This window comes from Gracilinanus agilis, chromosome 2 (genome assembly GCF_016433145.1).
Source record: "Gracilinanus agilis isolate LMUSP501 chromosome 2, AgileGrace, whole genome shotgun sequence".
Taxonomy (NCBI): Eukaryota; Metazoa; Chordata; class Mammalia; order Didelphimorphia; family Didelphidae; genus Gracilinanus; species Gracilinanus agilis.
This window is the reverse complement of record NC_058131.1, coordinates 568,490,231-568,516,175: the sequence shown is the minus strand read 5'-3', so window position 1 is coordinate 568,516,175 and position 25,945 is coordinate 568,490,231. Positions and strand designations below refer to the sequence as shown.

At 40.3% G+C, this 25,945-nt stretch overlaps 1 protein-coding gene across 1 annotated transcript in view; it reads left to right on the top strand.

Moving 5' to 3' along the window:
• Window positions 1–25,945, top strand: part of CORO2B (coronin 2B) — a 229,172-nt gene that overhangs the window by 177,119 nt on the left and 26,108 nt on the right. The window contains exon 3 of the mRNA XM_044665324.1: window positions 12,428–12,544. Within this exon, the coding sequence (XP_044521259.1) occupies window positions 12,428–12,544 (117 nt within the window). The remainder of the gene's footprint in view (window positions 1–12,427; window positions 12,545–25,945) is intronic.

The following is a 25,945-nucleotide window of genomic DNA, read 5'->3' as shown; positions in this document are numbered from 1 at the left end:
CCCCGTGCTCTCCATCTATCATCATCTCCGTCCCTCAGAGAAATTGAGATTTGAGGTCCCTGTCCTGCAAGGGAAGGGTTTGGCCAGTGTCACCATAATCATTCATGTCATTAAGTAAGTTAGAGTACTCCAGAAAATCCGCAGCTCTGAATACTTCCCCCATCCCGGGAATTAAATTGATCCTCTGCATCCTAATGCCCCAGCTTTGTGCCTGCTAAATCCTTCTGTCCTACTTTCCATTCAGCCAGGGGGATATAGCCAACATTCATTCATTGGGCAAACTCTTACTGAAGTTCCACTGTATCCAGTAAAATTCAGTAGTAAAGGTGCTGGAAAAAAAAAAGATCTCGTTCCCATCCTCAAAAGTTAGTCAGTCAGTTATTTAGACAATTGAAAAGCATTTAGTAAGCATTTGCTATGTGCCAGGCACTGTGCTAAATTCTGAGGATGCAAAGAAAATCAAAAACACAGTTGCTGTTCTCAAGAAGACAAGGGGATATTCTAATAGGGAAGAAAATGTGAATAATTAGATACCTACACGAAGTATACAGTGTTTAGGGAAGCTAAACACAGAGGGAAGGCTCTAACAATTGGTGAGATGGAGGGGATAGAGAGTGGACTGGGTAAGGTTGCCTGCAAAAGGAAGGATTTGAACTTTCTTTTTGGGAAAAAAAAAAAAGCAACAACAAAAAACCTTCCATCTTAGAAGCAATACTGTTTATTGGTTCCAAGGCAGAAGAGTGGTAAGGACTAGGCAATGGGGGTTAAGTGACTTGCCCAAGTTCACACTGCTAGGAAGTGTCTGAGGTCATATTTGGACCCATGTCTAGGTCTGATTTTCTATCCACTGAGCCACCTTGCTGCCTCACCTTGATCTAAGTATTAAAGGATGCCAGGAAAGTCAGGAGGTGGAGGTGAAGGAGGAGAGCATTCCAGGCAGAAAGAAGTGACAGCTGGGTACAAGGCACAGAAAACAGGAATTAGGTTGTCATGTGCAAGGAATAGCAAGGAGGCCAGGTGGAGCTGGACCACAGGCAATGTCCTATAAAGATACAAAGGTGCGAGGTTCTTCAGAGCCTAAAATGATCAAGTATTCCTAGAGGTAACATGGAACCACTTGAACATGTTGAGTAGAGGGATGATCTGGAGAGGCTTCTGGCAGCTGAGTGGAGGATAGATTGGAGAGGAAGAGACTAGAAGCAAGGAGATCAATGATGTGGCTTTTGGAATAGTTCTGAGGAGAAACTACAGGACCTGATTTAGAATGGTGGTTCTGTGAGTGGAAGTGTAGGGAAGGTGTTTTATGCAAAAGATGGTATGAAGGCAGAAACAAGATTGAACATTTAGGGACATTACAGTCTAATTAGGGAGACAGAGCAAACATATAGGAAAAGCTAAAAAGGTATATGAGCCGCAGATGGCTATGTGCCAAGGGATAATCCAGAGGAGGGAGAAGATCACTGTAGGCTAGAGTTGCCTGCAGAAGAGGGACCTAAGCTACCTCTTAAAGGATGGGTCGAATGAGGTTTACTTAGGTGGAAAAGAAAGGAAGATGGATGGACAAAGTGAGAAAGACCTTTTGGAATACGGGGAGCACTACGAGCATGGCACACTGTTCAACAGCGAAACCAGTCCACAGCAGAGGGATCATGTTGTAGGGAAGCAAGAAGTGAGAGCGTAGATTGAAGCCAGGTTGTAGAAGCCAGGTTCCTCACTCAGATATATGTATCTCTATCTCCTAGAATGCTTTTCTAGCACAAAGCAACTGCTTCACAAATGCTTATAGATTTAAAGATAATTTTTGCAAGCTATTACCCCTCACCTTGGTTCATATTGCCTCTGTCATGAAAGAGTCATGAAAGATGCTCAAGGAAAGCCCCATCACTCATCTTCAAGATAAAATTGGAGTCAGGACAAAGATGAAGCAACATTTAAGAGAGAGGTAAGCTGTGAAACAGAAATAGATAGGAGATGTTAGCTCCAGAATGAGGCCTTCTACTGGACCCAGTTATTGTGGGAGGCTTTGCCCTTCCTTCCTTCCTTCCTTCCTTCCTTCCTTCCTTCCTTCCTTCCTTCCTTCTTTCCTTCTCCTATAAGTGCCTATATTAGACACAGGAAATAGAAAGACAAAAATAAGACAGTCTCTGCCTTCAGGGGGCTTACATTCTATTTTAGGGGCTCTTAACCTGAGTTTATGGATCTGGGGTTTAAATTTTAATAACTTTCAATATAATTTGTTTCCTTAGTAACCTTGTGTTATTTATTTTTTGCATTTGAAAACATTATTCTGAGAAGGGTCCTTAGGTTTTACCAGAGAATGCCAAAGGAATCTATGACCTCAAAAAGATTAAGAAGCCTTCTTCTACAATGATTATTCAATTAACCAACAGGTATTAATTAAGAAATTTCTTTATACTAGGCACTGTGCTAGACCCTTGAGTTACAGAAACAAAAATGTAAAGTATCTTTATTCTCAAGGAGTTTACATTCTGTCAACAATAATGATTAGTTTTAAGGTTTGAGTGGTAGTAGGACATCTGGATTAGGGATGACTTGATTGGAGACCAAAAGTGAATGAATCTCCCAAGTCATCTGGGTTGGACCCAGTCTTGGGTTAGGAGGAAGTATGTACTGGTAGGTAGTATCAGATGAATGATAGTATAGAGCAGGAAGAAGTTCAGCTCATTAAACATATATTATGCACCTTCTATGTTGTAAGGCCCAGTGCTAGGCCAATGGATGCAGTGTCATTAAAGGGCACGGTCCTTCTCATCAAAGAGTTTATAATCTACTGGGCAAGATTGTCTGAGCCTGGCTCTAGTACTGGAAGGTACCTCAGAGCCATCTAATTGAATTCCTTCATTTCACAAATGGGGTAGGTAGATGTCTCAGCCAGGCCTGGATTCACCTTCCTGAGTATAAATCGAGCCTCAGACACATACTAGTAGTATGACCTTGGGCAAGCCACTTAATCCTATTTGCTTCAATTCTTCATCTTGAAAGTGAGCTGGAGAAGGAAAGGCAAACTATTCCAGTGCCTCTGTAAAGAAAATCCCAAATGGAATGGATGAGGATATTGCCATATGCACAACCTAAGGTTGAGTCAAGGATGGCACCTAGACTGTGAGCCTGGCTAAAAGAAGGGATGGTGATACCCTTAAGAGTAATAAGGGAGTTAAAAAGAGAGAAAGCTTTGGGGGCAGTGAGAAAGATAATGAATTTGGCTTTGGACAGGTTAAGCCTTAAATGTCTATTAGGAATATTAAACTGCATCATCTAGTTCAAGATGCCCAATAGGCCATTGGAAATGTGAGAATGGAGGTCAGGACAGAAGACAAGGCCAGACAAACCAATCTGAGAATCATCTGCTTAGCGGTCCCAGGCTCTGAGAGGTGAGCATTCTTATTCTATTTCCCAATCCATGTTGGACATAGGACTGGAAAATATAAGGGAAATGTTCACCCGCCAGAGCCCAGGATCTCTTTAAAGACTAGTATCATGGAAGACTACTTTTGCTTTCCCCAAACTGTCACTAGATGTCCATGGCAAGGTTTCTGGAATTCAGGGCTTGGTGATGGAGTGGTCATTGGCCCATCAAAATGTGATATTGATGTTGTGAAGATAAAATGAGAAAACAAAGAAAAATAGAGTGCCATATAAATGCAAGTGACTATCAAATTTCTTATTACTCCATAGAAGGCAGTGTGTTTAGGTGGCAAGAGGACCCGAGGTGCTCACTGGATTCCAATCCTTTTTAGTTATGGGACTGTGATCTCTCAGTGCCCTTAAGCCACATTCTAAGACTGCAAGTCACAGAGGAATTCTACATGCTTCAGTAAAGGGAATTTCTTTAACAGGAGTTCCCAGGGTCAAAGAAATCATCTTCCTGAGTTCAAATCTGGCCTCAGACACTTACTGGCTGTATGACTCTGAGAAAGTCACTTAATCCTATTTGCCTCAGTTCCCTCATGTAAAATGAGCTGAAAAAGGAAATGGCAAACCACTCCAGTACCTTTGCCAAGAAAACCTCAAATGGTGCCACAAATAGTCAGACACAACTGAAACTTCTGAACAATAGCATGGAATACCATGTGAAACTACATGGTAAATGAAAGCTACTAACAGTAATGGTAATTTTTTCTCCCCCCCCCCCCTTTTTTTTTTAAATTTAGAAAATTTTCCATGGTTCCATGATTCATGATTCATGATTCATGAACACTCCCTGCTTCCCTTCCTCTTCCTGGAGCTGCAAGCAGTTCCACTGAGTTATATATGTATCATTGTTCAAAATCTATTTCCATGTTATTCATATTTGCTGTAGAGTGATCTTTTAACATAAAAATCCTAATCATATCCATATCAAACTATGTGATTGATCATATATTTTTCTTCTGCATTTTTGTTCCTACAGTTCTTTCTCTGGATGTGGATAGTGTTCTTTCTCTTCTGGATTGTCCTGGATCATTGCATTGCTGCTAGTAGAAAAGTCCATCACAATTGATTGTGCCATAATATATCAGTCTCTATGTAAAATGTTCTGGTTCTGCTTCTTTCACTCTGCATCAATTCCTGGAGGTCTTTCCAGTTCACATGGAATTCCTCCATTTCATTATTGCTTTCAACACAATAGTCCATCACCATCAGACCACAATTTGTTCAGTCATTCCCCAATTGATGGACACCCCCTTGTTTTCCAATTTTTTTGCCACCACAAAGAGCATGGCTATAAGTATTTTTGTAGAAGTCTTTTTCCTTATTATCTCTTTGGGCATAATTCCAGATGGTGGGTTAAGAGAAGGACAGGAAGTTCACTCTTGGACACACAGGGCTAGACTGGAAGCCAGATGAAAGTAATGGCAATTTTTAAAAAACTGAAAATTTAAAAAAGTTTTTCAAAACAATTTTAAAGCTAAAATAAAAAACAAAATAAAATTTAAAAGACCCCAAAAAATCACAGTCCAAAACACATTGCAAAGAGAACCTCAACTTCTCAGATCATATGACTATTCTTAGACAAATAAATAAATAGACCAAGATGGACACAGTAGCCACACTGACCTAAGACCAGTGATGTGCTTGCCTATTTTTAATGACTAGCTCCTTTTAAGTTTAATCTGCATTAAGCTCCATTTTTTTCTCCACAATGACCTTAAGTCTAAACAGTTAACAAAACAATAAATCAAGCTCTGATTTGGAGCAGTATAAGCTCTCATTGAAAGTTTAACAATTAACTCCATTAATTGATGCAGAGTGGAAGGAGCAGAGCCAGAAGAACATTGTACACAGAGACTAATAAAATGCAATGGACTTCTGTACTAGCAGCAATGCTATGACCCAGGACAATTTTGAGGGATTTATGGAAAAGAATGCTACCCACATTCAAAGGAAGAACTGCAGGAGTGGAAATACAGAAGAAAAACAACGGTTTTCCACGGTTATCTAGCTAATAAGTGTCTTAGGCCATTCTTGAACTCAGGAAGACAGACTTTCCTGATTCCCAACCCATTTCTCTATCCATTATACTACCTACCTGCCCCATTGCTTCTAGTACTTCCTTGTTTGGTTAAGCAGGCTGAATCTAATCCTTCCACATGCCAGGCCTCAAAATGCCCAAGTCTTCCTTTTACCATTTACTTCAAATGCCCCATGAAATGTTCTTTTCTCCATTTCCTTCAAAATGACTCTCCTGTGGTATCATCCTGTAGGCCCTTCAGGATCCAGGTCAAGTTCCTTTGAATAGTCTCTTTCCCACCTGCCTTTCATACCTCATATCCCTCATCTTTGATCCATCTGGCTCATTAATATGTCAGACTAATTATAGGAGTGGTGCTGGCCTGTCACTTCCCATTCATAGACCATTCTGGGACAGAAAGGACACACCTTCCCACCTGAAAAAATATAGTACTTAAGAGGTGGTCCCAATAATTAACATCCTAAACCCTTGGGTATAAGACAGGGTGGCATATGAATTCAGCTTATCTCCTCCCTTAAGAGGAAAAGGTCTGGGGAGGAAATTCCACCTTCCTCTGGTATTTCTTCCAACAATGTGTTTCCTGAAGCTACTCTCCAAATCTTATCCAGAAGCTTAGGAGGCAACCCCTCTTCCTCCCTCTTGTTTATTAAACTTCTTCCTGTCCCCCCTAACATCACCACTCTTTTACTTGAGAGGTAATAGGAATGCAGCCATATCCATGAAAAGTTCTCTCTCAAAGTTCTCAGGAAGGAGAATTCTTTCTGTTCCAGAGTTTGAAGCCCAAGTTGCACGAAAGTGCTCTTCTCCATCTCTCACTGTCACTGTCTTCTGGTTCATGACCACATGTGCAAGATGAGCTCAGTGCTGGGAAAAGTCAGTGCCAGAATGTATTAGGAAATAACGACAGTGCCTGTCTGACCCATTTTGCTCCCTTCTTCCGTAATCTTGGAGTATGTTTCATTTCTTCTAAGTAAAGCTGAGAAGTAGATGGTGGGCCGGGGTGGGGGAGGAGAGGCAAAGGAAAATATTTCCCACACTAGTACCACCACTTTCCCAAAATACACACACCTTCCTACCATTCCTGAATTGGAGATTTTGTCTAGAAAAATAAATAAGCAAAATCCAGTTGAGAAAAACAAAAGGTAAGAGACTTGGTCACTCAAGAAAAGAAGTTCAAGGTTGTATGAGCAGGAGGAGGGAGGGAGGGATGTTCACAAAAAGACCTGATTTTTGTAAATGAAAACTGTCTACTCTAAGTCTCTTCTCTACTTTTATCTCTCTCTCTCTCTCTCTCTCTCTCTCTCTCTCTCTCTCTCTCTCTCTCTCTCTCTCTCATCTCTATGTGGTAGCCTCCCAGATCTAATCTTGGTCTCTCTCCTGAGCTCCAGGTCCAGTATTACATCCAATCACCAAATAATTTTTAAACACTTCAGACTGACTATCCTAGGGGCATCTCAAACCTTACCTCTCTAAAACTGTACTCTTTATCTTCACAAATCCACCCTTCTAATAAACTTCCTTGTCAAGGGAGTCACTGTACTTATAGTCATCCAGGTTCACAACCTTAGTGTCAGCACTGAAGCCATTCTCCATGAGTTCTCTTTTCTCTCCTCTTCCTCATATCATACCACACAGGTGCCTTCTGCCATGATCTCCTCCTTCATTCCCATCTCACTTGAAGAAGTCCTACTCCTTACCAAGGCAAACCTATCCCATCTCATCTCTTCCAGTAGATTCCCTTCTCCATCATCCTAACTCTCTCCTTTACTTTCAACTTTTCTCTGTCTATAGATTCCTTTCCCATTGCCTATAAACATGTCCAGGTCTTCCCCATCCTCAAAAAAATTGTCAGCTGATTATTCCATTCCCACTAAATATCATCCTATATCTCTTCTGCCTTTTATGACTAAACTCTTTGAGGTAATTTACAATAAGTGACTCCACTTCCCACTCTCTCATTCTCTTAGGACAAGCATATCTGGCATCAGAGACCCCACAAAAGATCCTTGCCTGCCAGGGACCATTGGGCACCAAAGCCTGGGGTAGGAGTTACAGAGGAGCAGGAGATGGATGGGCTAGCCTACCAAACAGGGAATAGAAGTATTGGGTATTTGGGGAGAGGAACCAAAAAAAGAGAGGGAGAAGTGGCACCTCTCTTTAGCACCTTCTGACCCTGGTCAGTTTCCAACTCAAGCATTTTTCCCTTCTCCCCTCACCATACTCCATATCTTGAGATCTTCACTTCAATATGTTTTTTCTTAAAACCCTCGTCTTCTGTCTTAGAATCAATGCTAAGCATCAGTTCCAAGGCAGAAAAGCAGTAAGGGCTAGGCAATTGGAGTTAAGTGATTTGTCTACACAGCCAGGAAATATATGAGGCCAGATTTGAACCCAGGGTCTCCCATCTCAATCCACTGAGTCACCTAGCTGCTCCCATTTTAATATGCTTAAATCTATGAGATAAAATATTTTAATTTAAGCAGTGGGGACTTGTTTGACTCATTATAGCAGGAATCTTTATGATCGCAGATTTAGAACTAGAAGGGACCTTAGGGACCTTCTAGTCTAACTCCATTATTTTGCAGATGAGGAATTTGAGGCTCTAACAGGCTAAGTAACTTGCCCAAGGCTCCACAGTTAATAAGTGTCTGAGATGGGTAATATCTTTAAGGCCCTCAATATCCCTAGGCATTAAATGACCCGCACCTAAAGTAGAATATGTCCATGTTCCAGTAATACTCTCATTGTTTAGCATGTTTGCCCCCTTCTTTAAAAAAACAAAACAAAACCTTACCTTCTGACTTAGAATATTAGTTTTAAGGCAGAATAGCAGGAAGGGCTAGACAGTGGGGGTTAAGTGACTTGCCCAGGGTTACACAGCTGTCTGAGGTGGCATTTGAACCCAGGACTAACTGTCTCTAGGCCTGGCTTATTATCCATTAAGCCACCTAGCTGTCCCCTTGACATGATTCTTAATGATTTGTATCTGTGCAGGACTAATTGTAACTGGTCCAAGGAAAATGAATGTCTTGGGCTTTATTAGAAGTCCAATGTCTAAGGTTGTATTTTAGAGTTATAAAGAATCTTAAAAGTCATTGAGCCCAACCCTCCTCATTTCACAGATGAAGAGACCAAGACTTTAGGTAATCCAAATGACTTGCCCAAGGCCAAGCAGTTAGTAAAGGAACAGTCAGGATTTAAACCCAAGTCCTCTTGAACCCAAATCTAGTGTTGCTTCCGTTACCCCAAGTACCAGCTCAATTGTTAGAGTTACTTAAGTCTGGGTTGTAAGTGACTGAGCTATTCTTTAAAAATATCTAATCCACTCTAAAAAGGATCTGTTCAAAAGAATTGTCTTTGAGTAATGTTAGCCATTCCAAAAGAGGAATTCCAGTTTATTATTGTTGTTGTTGTATTATCTATAACCATATCATTGGAATCAAAGTATGGGATAATTTCCCAAGGCAATAATTCTGAAGGATAATAATTATTTGAGGACCTCAATTCTGGTATATTTGTTAAAACTAAACATATATTTTAAATGGAAAGAACATTTTTTTAAAAAAGGAAACTGAATGCTGTGTGATTAGAATGACCAAGAAACTTGGCTCTGGACCAACTTGAGAAAATGCAACTTCTTTCTTTGCAGACGTGGGGACTGTGGGTGTATAATATTGCATATGCTGCCATACTTTGTAGACATGTCATTTGGTTTTTGCTAACCTGATATTTTCCCCTTCCTTCCTTCCTTCCTTCCTTCCTTCCTTCCTTCCTTCCTTCCTTCCTTCCTTCCTTCCTTCCTATTCTTCCTATTCTCAAGGAGCACAGTGCTTCAAATTTTAAATCTGCCATTTACCACCTGTGTAATTTTGTGCAAGTTACTTAACCTCTCTGAGGTGGCCTGAGGGCCTTAGGTTTCTTATCTGTAAAATGAAGGGTTTAGAATAACTAGATGGCTCATTGGGAAGGAGATGGAGGAGGGATATATTTGAGAATGGAAGTAATTTTAAAACAATTATATAATAACATTTTAAAAAGGAAAAAAGTATACTTTTTCATATCTTGTGTTGAAGATTAGGGGCTAGGGGAACATTCACATTAGAAAAAGATTCTTTACCATAGGATTCAGTCTCTGGTTTTGTTAAACCAGTTTTTTACAAATTTACAAAAAAATTAATTTAGATACATTTTCAAAAATACTGCCCTTTGCATAAAGTGGGACTCACCTGTTTGCTTTGTAATGTTTCAGAATTTTATTTAGCTTGACTTCTTTCTTTCCTACCCTACCAATACCCATTTAAAATCCATTTTATAGGTTTTTACTTAAATTCTTACTACCTTATTGATAGAACCAGTACCTCTCAGATTTAACTGATGATAGCTAAGCATAATCTCTCCAATGAAAATGACCTTTTTAAAAAATGAGACATAAAATTAAATACTCCTCAATTTGACTTGAAGAAGGCCATAGAAAAGATTGAGGTGAGTTATAGTAATAGGCTTCACAGAAGTTTCCCTGGGGAGCAGCCAATCAAAACGGAGGTCTCCTCCACTCTGTCCTCCAAACACTAGCGGAGAGAGTCGAATGGACTCTCTTTGGCATAGTTTTGGAACAAAAGACTTTTTCAAAGTATTTGGGCCACAGAACTCTTTTATATATAAAATATTTTGATGGGATGTATAAATGCTAGTCAGGGAGGTCTCTTGATATAAAATATCTTTGGATAAAGAATGAAACTGAGGAAATTTCAGAGCAAAATAAAGAAATTAAGCTCATACATGTGTGTGTATAGATATATACACATATACATTATGTATATGAGATAAACATGGCCACAAAGGATTTATCTTTAATACATATGTAAGATGTTGCCCTTTTATTATATTAATATTTTGATTTCTGAAAGAAGCAGAAAAAGAACATTGGTATAAGGAAAACTGATAAAAGTCAACTTTAAAAAAATAGCCTCTCAGACAAAAAATGGATTGTTGTGTTGAGAAATAGGTAGAGAATTGCCTCAGTTTGAGAGGGAGAAACTCCTCAGATACCAGAACAGATACAAAAAGCTTGGCAGTTCTCTCACTTAATTGGAACCACTTATGACTGAAAAAGAGTAACACTTTCTCAGCACCCTAAAAGGTGGCTATGTATTAAAAAGGCTGGTCACTGCTTCCATGCTGTATGTGTATCAGAGAATTGTGAGAACCAGAAGGGGAACGGGTAACAGAAGAATAATTTTGCCCAACAGATAACATGTTGTTAACTGTTCTTTAAAGAGACCCAGGAGAGTTGTGAGTTGTTCCATACATGAATTTCTCTGCTTATTTTCTTTGATTTTTGTAAATATGTACCCACTTTTCAACATAGCATTTGTGTATATTGGTAGAAAAGTGTGACCCAGATTTATGGGAAGGCATATTTTAATTAGTCCTGCTTTTGTTTCTTCTACTGAACAGATATTGTGATTATTCTCACTTTAGTATTCTATTGAATATTCTTAATTTTGCCCTATCATTAAGCAAATGTTTGATGTTTAAAGAGACAGTGGAGGGGGCAGCTGGGTAGCTCAGTGGATTGAGAGCCAGGCCTAGAAATGGGAGGTCCTAGGTTCAAATCCGGCCTCAGACACTTCCCAGCTGTGTGACCCTGGGCAAGTCACTTGACCCCCATTGCCTACCCTTACCACTCTTCCACCTATGAGACAATACACCAAAGTTAAGGGTTTAAAAAATTAAAAAAAAAAATAAAGAGACAGTGGTGTCATGGTGACTGATTTTGTGTAAATGGAGCCTGCAGGTAGCAAGTAGTATGAGTATACTCTCATACATAGCAGAGTTGCCTATGGAACCCTGCAAGAGTTTTAGTTGGATTACCATAGCCATGTCAGAGTACCCTTCTCCCAACTCTAAGCAAAAGAACTGAAGTCTACTAGTGTATGAGCAGGTTGGGATTTGTGAGCCAGCCCAGAGAAATGAAAATGAAGTTTGGTACCTCGTTAAACATTTATGCCTATGGACTATTCTGCCCACATGGGTCCATAGTCATACCCTTTACAGAGACTATACATGTTTAATATTTCAGGAGGGAGAAACACTGATACAAACAAAATTATCACCTGATACCCTTATTCACATCATGAGGGACAACATTGTTTTGGGAAATACTGAAATAGAGAATCAAAAAATATTTGCTTGCTTGCTCTCTTAGAGAGGCAAAATAGCATAATGGAAGGGAAACTGGAATATGATTCAGAAGACTTGGGTTCTGTCATTCAGTAGTATGACTTTAGGCAAGTCACTTAATCTTTCCTAAGGCTTAGTTTCCCCATCCATAAATGGAGATCAAATTGTGAATGTAATCCACAGCACAAGGGTGTTGTAAGGGTGAAATAAAATAATAGTGCTACTTTGCAACCATAAGATGTCATATGAAGTCAGTTAATAAGCATTTAAGTGTCTGCTGTGTGTCAAGCATAATACTAAGCTATTATTGTATGTTATTATTAGTAATAATAAAGTATAATTATGATTAATATCGATAAATAACAGTTTGCCATTAATAATGTGCTACTAAGTATGTGACCCTATGCTAAGTGCCTAGGATTCAAAAAAATCATATTATCATTATTAATATTATTATTATTATTAATATTAGATATTGGTAGCCATAAAGTGCCACACAGTCCACAAGCATTTATTAAGCACCAGGCATTATACTGAATTATTACTATGTGCTATTAAGAAGTATTTTTATTAAAATAATAATAATAAACTAATAAGTTTGTGGTCCTATGCTAGGCACTTAGAAGGATGGAGAAAAGTATAAGACATGGTCCTTCAAAGAACTGATAATTGGAGAAAATAATACTTTCAGTTCCATGCAGTCATAACATTAAAGATATGTATTCCCTGATGCCTTTAGAATTAATGCTGCTTCTCTCATTCTTTCTTCAGACAGGCAGGATTGAGCCTAATTATCCCAAAGTTTGTGGTCACCAGGGCAACGTGCTTGACATCAAATGGAATCCCTTCATTGACAACATCATTGCATCCTGCTCAGAGGACACTTCAGTAAGTAAGAAGCAGGACTGAGGTGGCTTCCCCCACTCAAAGATTCTCCATGCAGTGGAAGGAAGGAAGGAAGGAAGGAAGGAAGGAAGGAAGGAAGGAAGGAAGAAAGGAAGGAAGGAAGGAAGGAAGGAAGAAAAGAGAGAGGGAAGGAAGGAAAGAGAGGGAAGGAGGGAGGGATGGAGGGATGGAAAAAGGAAAGGAAAGAGGGAGAAAGAAAATGAGAGGGAAGGTAGAGAGGAAGGGACAAAAAGAAGGAAAGGAGAAAGGAGGGAAGAAATAGAAAGTGCTCTTTAAAGAAAAGGAGAGAGGGATGTCACTTTTTGAGGATAAGGACTGTTTAGTTTTTACTGTTGTGTCCCCAGTGCCTAGCCCGGTGTCTGGCATGTACAATGGAAAGAACACTGGACTTAGAGTTGTAGTTCTGGATTTAAAGTTCCATTTCTGCTACTTACTACATATCTAGGCCTTAATTCATTTGTGAACTAGATACTTTCCCCTGGATTTTTAGCTAGATTTGCATTGGAACCTCACATGCCCATCTTGATTTGACCCAGACCTGGAATGGGTTAACACACCCATTTGGATATCACATTTTTCCTTTTCATTTTTTGGTGTTTTTTTTTTTAAGCCCTTTCCTTATCTTAGAATCAAGTATCAGTTCCAAGCCTAAAAAGCAATAAGGGCTAGGTAATTGGAGTTAAGTGACTTGCCCAGGGTCACACAGTGAGGAAGTGTCTGAATCCAGATTTGAGCCCAGGATATGATGTTTTTCAAAACTTTGGACCCATTGGGACAAAATGGGCCTCCCACCCTTACTCCAAGTCTCTTTGATTAAATTAGTCCCTTAATAAGCCCAGCGATATTTTGTTTAGTGTTAACCAAAGCCATCGGCTCTCTGTCCTTGTATCTCTCTATCTATTTTTCTCTCTTCTTTCTCCAGATATTTTAATGGGAAAAATATTGCTAGCCATTGGCATTTTCTCCCAGAATATGAAGGTTGCATGGAACAAAGTTTGGGACATGTCACTTTATAGATCTAGGCTTTTGGGCTCAGCCCTTTGGGACAGAAAACAGCATCAAAAAAAGATATACAGCGAGCGATATCAGAGGAGTATCAGCCATGGCCCCGCCCCAGAAGGAACATATGATCTAGTTAGGGAGAAAATACACACAGGAAGCCAATGCTAAATGAGATAGCATAATAATAGCTTATATTTATGCAGCTTTTTACAAAGTACTAAAAGGTATTAAATTCCCGACAATCCTGTGAGATTAGTTCACATATTATTATACCCATTTTATGGATAAAAAAGCTGAATCTCAGAGAGCTAGTAAGTGGGAGAGTATGTCTTGTTGTCTTTCATGCTAGACTATGGTATAGATTTTTTAAAAAAGGTTATAGGATTTCAGAGACAGGATAGACTAAAGAGGATTAGGGAGGCCAGGAAAGAATGGCTACTTGAAGGAAAAAGGATGTGAGCTGAGCCTTGAAGGGTGGGCATAGAAAGTGGATAGGGGAAGGGAAAGAAGAGGCACTCACATCCAAGAAACACGTAGTATGAGCAAAGTAACAAAGAGAGGCAAGCAGGAGAGGAGGGCATTTGGTGCAGGGGCAGCGCAATCAGCAATCCATAGAGAAGGCGATTATATCCTGTGACCTAGGGAGGAATTAAGCTCCTGTTCACAGCTGCTAGGCCCCTGCTGACCTAGAAGGAGCTCTGAGCATTCAACTCCCTGGAGACAGGACGGCTTTAATGTTCCCAGGATTTTCCTGCTTTCCCAGGAGACATTGCTAAGGTTTTATGATTTTATTTCATTTACTGTTCCTGGGATTTACATTTTGAATTTCTGGGCCTCAGCTTCCTCCTCTGTAAAATGAGAGAATGTACCAGAATGAATGAAAAGAATTTATTAAGGGCTTCCTATGTGCCAAGCACTGTGCCAAGTGCTGAGGATACAAATACCAAAACAAAGCAGACAAAGGATCATCTGTTTAGCACTGGAAGGGACCTCTGAGGTTACTGAATTCTATTTCTTCTTGTGTCTGAGGCAGGATTCAAACCCAGGTCTTCCCAATACCCACTTTAGAACTCATTCACTACAGTACCCTGCCTCTAAAAGCTTAGCAAGAGAGTAGTAGTGGATGAATTCTAAGGTCCCTTCCAGCTCTGACATTCTTTGAGTTTAATCCTAGTTAGATGAATGAATGGCTGACCATCCATCCGTCGTGAGTATACATGGGATAATAATCATAGAGCTAGTAGTTTTAGTCATCTAGTTCAAATCTCTTTTTATACATGAAGAAACTAAGGTTGCCCAAGAGTAAGTGACCCAGGGAGTGAGTGACAAGGATGCAATTCAAGCTTAAATCCCTGATTCCAAATGCAATGCTTCTCCCACTGCAGTGAGGGAAGAAATTTGTGAGCAGGAGAGGAGGCAGCTAGGTGGCTCAGTGAATAGAACACTAGACCTGGAGTAAGAAAGACCTGGGTTCAAATCTGACTTTAGATACTTACTAGCCTAGTAACCCTGGATAAGTTAGTTAATCCTGTCAGCTTCAGTTCAAATCTGGCCTCAGAAACTTAATAGCTGAGTGACCATGGATTAGTCCCTTAATGTCTGTTTGCCTTAATCCACTAGAGAAGGAAATGGCAAAGCCCTCCAGTATCTTTGCCAAGAAAACCCCATGGGCATTTTTGGTGTGCTACAGTCCATGGGTCACAAAGAGTTGGACGTGACTATATAACAGAGTATTTCTGGTACCTTCCCCCAAAACAGTCTACTATTCTGTCCACAAGTAAGACAAGAAAGACACTTTGGTCCTCCAAACTCACTTTCTAAACCTCATCTTTACTAGTAGTGAATAAAATTTTGGACTTGAAAGCTTTGAGTTCAAATCTCATGTCTAGTTTCCTACTAGTTGTGTGACTATAGGCAAATCCCTTAAAACAAAACAAAACAAAACAAAACAAACAAACAAAAAAAAAACAAACCCTGAGCTACAGAGTCTTCATCTGTAAAGTGGGAGCAGTAATACTTCTTAGTATTCCTTAGTATTCCTCACAGCATTGTTATGAGTCTCCAAAGAGATAATCTCTGTGAAATACATTGTAAACTTTTGGGTACCACAAAACAGAGATTGAAAGAACCATTTGAAGCCATCTAATACAACTCTCCCATTGATAGAGAACAACTAAAGTCAAGTGACTTGCCCAATGTCTTCTAGTAAATGGCTAAGTTATGATTTGAACCCAGATTTTCCTGAGATCAGGGATCTATCACATACACTATACCAATTATTTTTCAGAAACCAGGTACATGGGACCAGATGGGCTTTGATGGGCCCATTGGATGTCCTCAAACCCTCTTTCTCACACTTTCCTCTTTCTTTATACTTTTGCTCATATTCCCAAGTCTGAAATGGTCCCTGGTCTCCATTCTTCCTATTGTTGTTGTTCAGTTATTTTAGTTGTGTCTGACTCTCCATGGTCCCACCTGGGCTTTTCTTGGAAAGGATTCTGGAGTGGTTTGCCATTTCCTTCTCCAGTTCATTTTACACATGAGGAAACTGAGTCAAACAAGAAAGTGACTTGTCCCAGGTCACATAGCTAGTAAGTGTTGGATTTGAACATGGGTCTTTCTGACTCCAAGCCTGGCACTCTATCCATCATATCACCTCGATGCCCTGCACTTCCTATACTTCAACTCAACTCAGGTGCCACTTCCTGCTAGAGACGTTTCCTGATCCCCCTCTCACCCTGAAATCTAGAAGTGAGCTCCCTGCCATTCCCAGAGTACTTTGTATAGATCTTTCCTTTACATTTCCTGTAAAATTCGTGTTGTAGTTATTTGTATACCCACCTGTCTTATCTCCTCTATTGGATCTTAAGATCCTTGAAGGCATGGTCTCTATTTGAGTTTGTCTTTGTATATCTAGACTGACCCACTACCCTGTACATAGAAGATAATTTTTTTCAACCCTTCCCTTCCATCTTAGAATTAATACTGTATATTGCTTCTAAGGCAGAGGAGTGGTAAGGGCTAGGCAATGGGGGTTAAGTGACTTGTCCAGGGTCACACAGCTGGGAAGTGTCTGAGGCCAGCTTTGAACCGAGGACCTCTCTAGGCCTGGCTTTCAATCCACTAGCTTCTCCCTACATAGAAGATCTGAATTAAATTGAATAGATTGAATTGCCAGACCTCAGTTTCTTCATCTGTAAAATGAGAGCTGAACTAAATAGCCTCTGAGCTCCCTTTGTGATCCTGTGAGTATAATCCTGGCCACTTGGCTGGAAATCTGAGAGGGATGATATCAGGGGAAATCACAAGGGCCAGTTCTCCTTTCCTTTGGCACTAAAATGAAACAGGCATGCATACCACAGCAGCGTGGGCATCTCGGAGGACTCTGTTACCTCCCCCACCCCACTGCCGCCTCCATTCTTTCCTGTTAGAAGTTCTTCCTGAAGTCTAACCCCCATCCCTCTGGAGTCCAGCTGAATGTGCAGGAGCTGATTCCCAAGACACTCCTATCCTGTGGGAGGGGAGGGGGGGCTGTAAATCTCTCCCCCGGCATCTGGCAGAATCCAGTTCTCTCTGCAACTGGGTGATGTCACCTATTGTTGAAGTGGAGTTCTTTTTATAGCTTCTGCTGCAGATAGAGAATGCAGCTGGGAATAGCACTGTTTGGTTTCTAAGCTGGCCTGCTCCAACTCCCTGCTCTCTGGGACCCACGCTGGCTGCGGAGATTGGAGGGGTTGGGGCTTTTTTTGTTGTTGTTTTTTTGACATTTCAAGGAGAGAGAGAGAGAGTGAGGTCCCAGGAGTGCTGGGGAAGGAGAGGACTGGAAGGGAAGGGGCTGGGGGGGGGGGGGGAAGAAGACTATCCCTTTTCCAACCCACCACTCAGCTTCTTTCTCTGAAACCCTTTCTTCCCTCACCCACTGCTCACTGGTCTATTTAGCATCTTCCCCTCCCCACCCCTTCTGGAAGAAAGGGAGCCCCAGCCCTCCAAGAAGCACTGCTGCCCAGAGGGGTTGGGGGTAGACTGCCTTCTCCTTTTCTACAAAGGAAAACCCCAGGCTTCCTTTGCTTCCTCCATGGCTTCTTCAAATCATAAGATTATTAAGCTGGCAGGGATTCCCTAGATTCCCTAGACCAGGATTCTTAAGGTAGGGTTCAAGAACTTGGCTAAAAAAATATCCTACAACTTTACTTAAATAGCATTGGTTTCTTTTAATGCAGTCTCTTTTATTACATGCACTGGAAAAAAAATCTAGTGAGAGGAGCCTTCCTCAGGCTATCAGTGGGTCTATAATATACACCCCAAAGAGGTTAAGAACCCCTGATCTCCATCCATCCCTTTATTTTAGAAATTAAGACCTAGAAAGGGAAAGTCATTTACCCTAAGTCACACAGAAAGTTACACCCCTATGGGATGGAGGGGGAACAGGTGAGTCTCCCTCCATTTTATTGATGAGGTCTAAGGAGATTCAGTGCCTTCCTCGGAGTCACAGACCCAAGTTGTGACCTTGTTTGAGGTGGAAGAGGGAATCGTTGCCCTCATGATGGGATGGCTTGGGCCCTGGGAAAATTGAGCCAGTAAGAACCCAAGGAAACAAGGGAAGCCAGTGGCAAACCCAGAGCAAGAATCTGCTTTGTGTCTCCTGATTCCTAATCCTGCACTCTTTCCACAACACTGTGTGTGGTTTGGACCCTGAATCTGGGGGGAAACAAAATCTTTCTTTGATTATGAGAAGCAGTTTGCAAGTTGAAAGTGCTATTGAATCAACACTAGCCACTATTCCTATTGCTGTTCTTGTTATTTGAACCAGGTATGAGGTTCTGAGAGTATCTGAGTATGGGAAAGAAACACCCCCACTGAGGGTCTTCTAAGTCAGAGTCAAAAAAGAAAAAGAGGGAGCTCCCACTTCCTGGGCTTCATTGACCTAACAAATTGCTTCTCTCCCTCTCTCAGCTTCTTCTCTTAACCCTGATTCTGTCCAGATGCTTAAGCTATCAAGGGCTATTTATACATTGCCGTAAGTACACAGGAAAATCAGGGAGAGGATTTCAGCAAGGCTCCACCTCCATCCCCAGAGTCAGCAGGCCAAGCTATGCTGCTATTTCCTATAACCAAGGAAGGAACTCGCAAGAAAAATTGTCCTCAAAGGGTATCCCAGCCCAGTTTCTAGAAAATACCTACCCTCTGAAAATGATGAGTCCTCTACTCCTAAATCCAGGGATATCTAAACCCAATGATCTGAGTTCCACTAGCCTTCTTCTTTTCTTTTTAAAAATCTTTACCTTCCATCACAGGATCAATACTGTGGATTGGTTCCAAGGCAGAAGATCGGTAAGGGCTAGGTCATTGGGACTAAGTGACTTGCCCAGGGTCACACAGCCAGGAAGTATTGAGTCCCGATTTGAACCCAGGCCCTACCATCTCTAGGTCTAATTCTCAATCTACTGAGCCTCCTAGCCTCCATGGAGTCCATGCTAATCTCCCCTTCCTCTGACCTTCTAAGCATTTATTTCGATGTTTATTTAGTCCCTTCTTTTTACAGTCTTATATTTTAAGAGAGAAGCATCTTAGAACAGGGAATAGAGTTGCTGGATTTGGTATCAGGCAGTTGTTGTTGAGTCTTGTCTGATTCTTCATGACCACATTTGGGTTTTGTTTTGTTTTTTTTTGGGGGGGGTGAGACAACAATATGCTTTGCCAATTCCTTTTCCAACTCATTTTACAGATGAGGAAACCAAGGCAAACAGGATTAAGTGACTTGCTCAGGGTTACACAGCAAGTAAGCGTCTGAGGGCTGGATTTGAACTTACATCTTCTTGACTTCAGGTCCAGTGCTTCAGTCCACTGCACTACTGAGCTGGCCATCAGGATTCAGATGTCCATCTGGATTCATATCCTGGCTCTGACACTTCCTAAAGCTAGGGGACCATTGCCAAATCACTTACCCTCTTTTTGCCTCCCCAGGATTTATCTATTAAGCCATCAACAATCATGATCTCTTGGTAGATGCAATCATGTACCCACTCTCATGTTCCTGGAAACTACTTGAAAAGGAGAGCCTATTTTACCATGGGAAAAATGTTATCATTATAGGGTTGTGTTCCTGACGTGGGACTCCACATAACGTAAATCAAAGATATGTCTAACAATCACAGAAGCCAAGATAAACTTCTTGGAAATAATTGAACTATTTTAAATGGTAAAATTATACTCCACATTCTAAAAAATGGACTCAAGAATTTGAATGTATAGGACTCAAGTTTACATCAAGTACAATTAAAAAAAAAAAGAAAAAGAACCCAAATAGTTCTATTGCATTATCTTAGCTTATCTTATATGTATATTTCTATTATAACTTTTATCAAAGGCTAAAGAGTTTTGTGTTCGTTGTAATAAACTGTAGGCATGTTTTTAAACTGGAGAGGCTGGATAGTACATTAGAGAACAGACCTCAGATAAAAGTAGCCCTGTGTGGTCTTGGGCAGGTCACCTAACTTTTGAGCACCCCAAGCAATTCTCTGAGACTATCAACTGGAGAAGTGTTACGAATCTGGGCAGCTAGGTAGCATAGTAGACAGAGCACCAGGTGTGGCCTCTAGAAGTCCTGTATTCGAATCCCACCTCAGACAATTCCTAGCTGTATGACCCCAGGCCACTTAAGCCCAATTTCCTAGCCCTTGCCACTCTTTTCTCTTCGAATTGAAACTAAGACAGAAGGTGATAAGGGTTTTACATTTTAATTTAATATAACTTTAAAAAAGAAGTGTTACCAATCCATACCAACAAAGGAAGTTTCTTCATTGGCAATTTTGTAAAGCCACTGATCTTCCCTTTAGAAATACCTTTAATTTACTAGAATTTTATTTGCCTTTTTGGAATTTTGAGCAGCTTTGGTGGGGGTGATTTAGATGGTTCATGTTTTTTAAAAAATTGCTCAGGGAAGGCTGATCATGCCTCAGATTTCTTTTGATAACAGTTTCCCTTTAGTAAGCAGAGACCATCAAAATCACAACTTTGGTACTGGAGTTGTGTTCAAAGTAGAGTTTATTCTTTTCAGAATTCTCCATCAGCACAGCCATATTTTGAAGCTTCACTGAACACTTTACTTGGAAGGGTACGGGGAGAAGGAGACTCTTGATTCTGATCTGATTGCTCACACTTGTCTGCTATTCCTTTAAGACAAAATCCTGAGCAACCTTAAAAAGAAAGAAAAACCATGAAGATCACTTTATTGAATAGTCAGTTGCCTTTTTTTCTCTCAGTAGTAGGGATGTTTTCTGGAAATAATGGGAGAAACAGTTTGTTGTTTTCTTTTAACCCTTACCTTCTGTCTTGGAGCCAATACTTTGGCTCCAAGGCAGAAGAGTGGTAAGGTTAGGCAATGGGGGTCAAGTGACTTGCCCAGGGTCACACAGCTGGGAAGTGTCTAAGGCCAGACTTGAACCTAGGACCTCCCATCTCTAGGCCTGGCTCTCAATCCACTGAGCTACCCGGCTGCCCCCTGAGGGACAGTTTTAAAAAAAAAGAAAAGAGAAGAAAATGGAGAGTTCTTATTTGATAAAAGAATTAAGTGGTAGTGATATAGTCCTACCACAGAAATAAAAGAGCACCAAGGAAATATTTTAAAATACACAGAAGAGGGGGCAGCTGGGTGGCTCAGTGGATTGAGAGCCAGGCCTAGAGATGGGAGGTAGGTCCTAGGTTCAAGTCTGGCCTCAGACACTTCCCAGCTGTGTGACCCTGGGTGAGTTGTTTGACCCCCATTGCCTAACCCTTACCACTCTTCTGCCTTGGAGCCAATAGGCTCCAAGACAGAAGGTAAGGGTTAAAAAAAAGTAAAATAAAATAAAATACACAGAAGTGAACAGAAGGAAGTTCAGAATGGGCCATGTGCATGTTCTGCTATAAATCCTCTTATTTTCTTTTTTATTTGTATTTTGAAACATTAATTTTTTTGATTTTCAAGGTTATAATAAAAAATTTTTATAATTAGAAGAATGCAAATGTTGTGGGCTAACTTAGGGCCTCAGATTGAGTTCTTGAAATCTAAAAAATCACAGGTTAAAAAAATTAGAAGGGAAATAGATTATATGCATTTCACAGTGATGAGTAGGAGATGAATTCTTAAGCTAACAAGGGATAGAGAAAAATTACAAATAATAAAGTAGATTATTTTGATTAAATGAAACTGAAAAGCTTTTGCACAAACACACTTAATGCATCTAAGATTAAAAGGAAAGCAGTTTAAAGCAGAGGGCAATCGTTTTTATCAAATTCCTTGGCAAGATATATAAACAAGAGAAGTGTATAAAACCAAAAGGCCTTTCTCAGTAGAAAAATGGACCAAGGAAATGAGCAAAGAGTTTTCAAAAGGAGAATGAGATAATAAGAAAGGTAATCAGAAGAAAATAGCAATACTTATTAATAAGAAAATAAATTCATATTAATAATACTATTAATCAGAAAAAAGAACATCAAAACAAACCTGAGGTTTTATTTCACATCAGTAAATTGGCAAAGTCAAAAGACAAGAAATGTTGTTGGAGAGGTTTTGGAAAGACTGACATACTGTGTCTGCTGGAGCTCTGAGCCAATACAACCATTTTGGAAAACTATTTGAGATTATGTAAACAAAACAACTAAAATATTCACACTCTTTGATCCATAGATTTTGTAGATAGGTATAAACCCCAGGCAGGACACCGATAAAAAGAAGAGCTATATTCATAACCAAAATTTTATGTAGCAGTATTTAAAAAAAAACCAAACCTCTTACTTCCCATCTTAGAATTAATATTAAGTTATGGTTCCAAGACAGAAGAATGCTAACGGGGTAGGCAGTGAAGGTTAAGTGACTTGCCCAGGGTCACATAGCTAGGAAGTATCTGAGGTTGGATTTGAACCCGGGACTTCCTGGATCTCTATCCACTGAACCACCTAGCTGCCCTTATGTAAGTGCACTTTTTGTGGTTGCAAAGAACTAGGAACAAAATACCTATAAATTGAGAATGGCTAAACATGTTATGCTGTATGAATGTAATGGAGCCCAGTATTACTCTGCTGTAAGAAACAAACACTATAGATGCTTAGACACATAAGGAAACTTCTGTGAACTGATACAAAGTGAAGTAAACAAGAGATTAAAAAATCTTATACACAATGAGTACAGTAGCAAAAACAACAACAACAACAACAATACAAAATAACTGCAAATGAAACAAAATTACAAAAAATAAATGTGGCCCCAAAGAAGAGATAAGAGGAGACACACTCCTACTTCTTTGCAGAAGTGGGGTGGGGAGAAAGGCACAGTTTACAGGTGTGGAACATTGCAAATATTGTAAATATTTTTGGTATATTGATTTTTTTTCTCCCGTGAAATAGTTATCTGAGAGAGGGAAGAGGACGGATTCAGAAGGGAGTTTCATGTGACATGAAAACAAAAGATATCAATAAAAAAATCTTTTTAAAAAGTCAGCTGATGGAAATATTTCTGTTAAATTGAGGGTTTCTAATTAGGTTCTAGTTAATTAAGGTTTTATTCTGGTTGAGATATCTGAAGGATCTATGATTTTGTCAGCCATGGCATGGAAACTCCCTCCACTAAGCCAAATCCAATCTACCAATGACTTTAGTAGTAAACAAGTCTTAGAAAGTTGCCTTAAGATGTTAATACATGTGTGGCCCAGATCAAATTGTTTGCCATCTCTGAGTGGAGGGAGGAAGGAAAGGAGTTTGGGTATTATAATTTTGGAAAACATTTGTTGAAAATTATTATTACATGTAATTGGAAAAATAAAATATCTTTGAATAAAAAATAAATTAAAAAATAAAATGCTTTATAAGTGCTAAAAAAGAAAGTTGCCTGAGGTAGTGTAGTTTTTTTCAGTCATTACAAGTCTTCGTGAGTCTATTCCGAGTTTTCTTGACAAAGATCCTGGAGTGGTTTGCCATTTCCTTTTCTAGCTCATTTTGCAGATGTGGGAACTGAGAGAGACAAGGTTTGACTTTCCCAGGGTCACAAAGCCAGGAAGTATCTGAGTCTGGATTTGAACTGTGCAGGCTTGATTTTCTATCCCCTGCCCCACTTAGCTGTCTCAGGTACAAAGACACTATGTGGCTCCTCCAGGGTCAGACTGTGCCTCCTGAGTAAATAGCTGTATAGTGAATATTCACTGAAGAAGAGAATGGTTGACAGATTTGTAAGGCAAGCTGTACTTTCTTACTGCTCCTAAATCTCGTTCATATGTATTTAACTCTCTACCCCCAATTAGACTATCATTTTCAACTCTTGCCTTTGTAAAACACAGGCCATGACGGCTGACGAAACTCACATATATATCCAATGATACATGTAAAACCCAGTTAAATTGCTCATTGGCTATGGGAGGGGAGAGAGAGGAGGGGAGGGAAAGGACAAGAATCATGTAACCATGAAAAAACAGCCTAAATCAATGTAATTAATTAATTAATTAAGATAGCCCTCACATATCATTTCATTTTGCCACAGTATGGTGGAATGAGGGATCTCAGGAAGTGAGTTAAGAATCCTGGCTCTGTGATATTTACAGGCAGTTCTCCATTTACAAAGTGGACTGGTCTGCAGACCTCTGCAGGAAGTGATGTTTTTAGTAATTTGAATTTGCCCACCAGCCTGTACAGGGTTCAAGGACCCTGACTTGGAGGACCAGGGGCAAAGAAGAGAGGCAGGAGGAGGAGCACGGAGCAGTTTGTATTTGTATTTAGCTGTGTGACCTTGGAAGAGTGACTTGAATGTTCCGGTCCCCAGTTCCCTCATCTGTAAAATGAGATTCCACAAGATAATCTCTGAGGTGATTTCAGCTTCAAATCCTATGATCCCATCTGAGCAAGCTTTCCCCTCTAAGGTTACCTTCTGGCTGCTCTGTTTGTGTCTTGTATTTAACTCATTATTGACATATTGTCTCTTCCTCTAGAATATAAGTTCCTTGAGGTCAGGGGCTTTTTAAAAAAAAAAAAAATCTTTATACCAGGGCAGCTAGGTGGAACAGTGGATAGAAGTCTGGGCTTGGAGACAGGAGATTCTAGGTTCAATTCTAGCCTTGGACACTTCCTAGCTGGTGACCCTGGGCAAGATACTTAACCCTGATTGCCTAGTCCGTACCACTCTTCTTTTAATGTAATAATTTTCAGAGAAAAGGTAAGGGGCTGTTTGTTTGTTTTTGTAGTTTTTTTTTTTTTTTAAGGAAAAAAAAAACAACCTTTTTACTCCTACTGCTTAGCACATAGCCTGGTACTTTTATTGGTGTTCAGTTGTTTTTTCAATCATGTACGACTCTTTGTGACCCAATTTGGAGTTTTCTTGGCAAAGATACTGGAGTGGTTTGCTATTTCCTTCTCCATTGTGTTCCCATTTTGTAGATGAGAAACTAAGACTGAGGGCTAAGTGAATTTTCCAGGTTCAGGATTTTCTTGGCAAGGATATTGGACTCTTTTGCCATTTCTTTCTTCAGCTCATTTTATAGACGAGAAAACTGAGGCAAATAGGGTTACCCAAGAATCATGTAGCTACTAAGTGTCTGAGGCCAGATTTGAACTCACGAAGATGAGTCTCCCTGGCTCCAGGCCTGGCATTCTTTCCACTGTGCCACCTAGCTGGCCTGTCTGGTACTCGGTAAGCTTAGCAAAAGCCTATGGAATGGCAGGGGAGGCTATGGAGCCTATGTGAAATAACTTACTCTTTGAGAACTTTGTGGAAAAGGAATTCATAGCTAGTAAGCAGCATAGACTACACTAATCAGGGCCTGGAATCACTTCTTCTCTTTCCTCTGCCAGCCTTATCTGCAATCTTCCCGTTCCTGTCCACATATACATACTCCTCCCCTCCCCAAAATATCCCCCATCAAACAGAGGTTGCTGGTCAGAATTCTGTACACAATGGATTATTCTCAGCCAATGGTGTTGGGCCAGCTTCATAGCAAAGGAGAATGTTTTTGAAAAACCATATATGGCTTCCATTGGGTTTTGTTGCATAGGGAGAAGGAAATAGGGCTGAGGGAATCATTGATAGAATCATAAAGATGAAAGGGACTAGTGAAATCATCCACCTTTTACTGAGGCCCAGGATGACATGGCAAGTGACTTGCCCAAGGTCACACAAGTAATAAGCTTCAGAGGAAATATTAGAGGAACCTAGGTCTTTGGACCCTGGAGCCACTGCACCAGCTGCACTAGCACCCATTGCTTCTAGCCAGGGCATTGTTTCTTTTCTTTTCAGGAGTGAGTAGTGGGTCAGACCCACTGCTAACTCACAAGGGATAATGGGTCCATGTCTCCCTCAAAATAGGTAGCTAGGATGATAGTACATGCATAACACATCAGATTACTTGCTGTCTGGAAAAG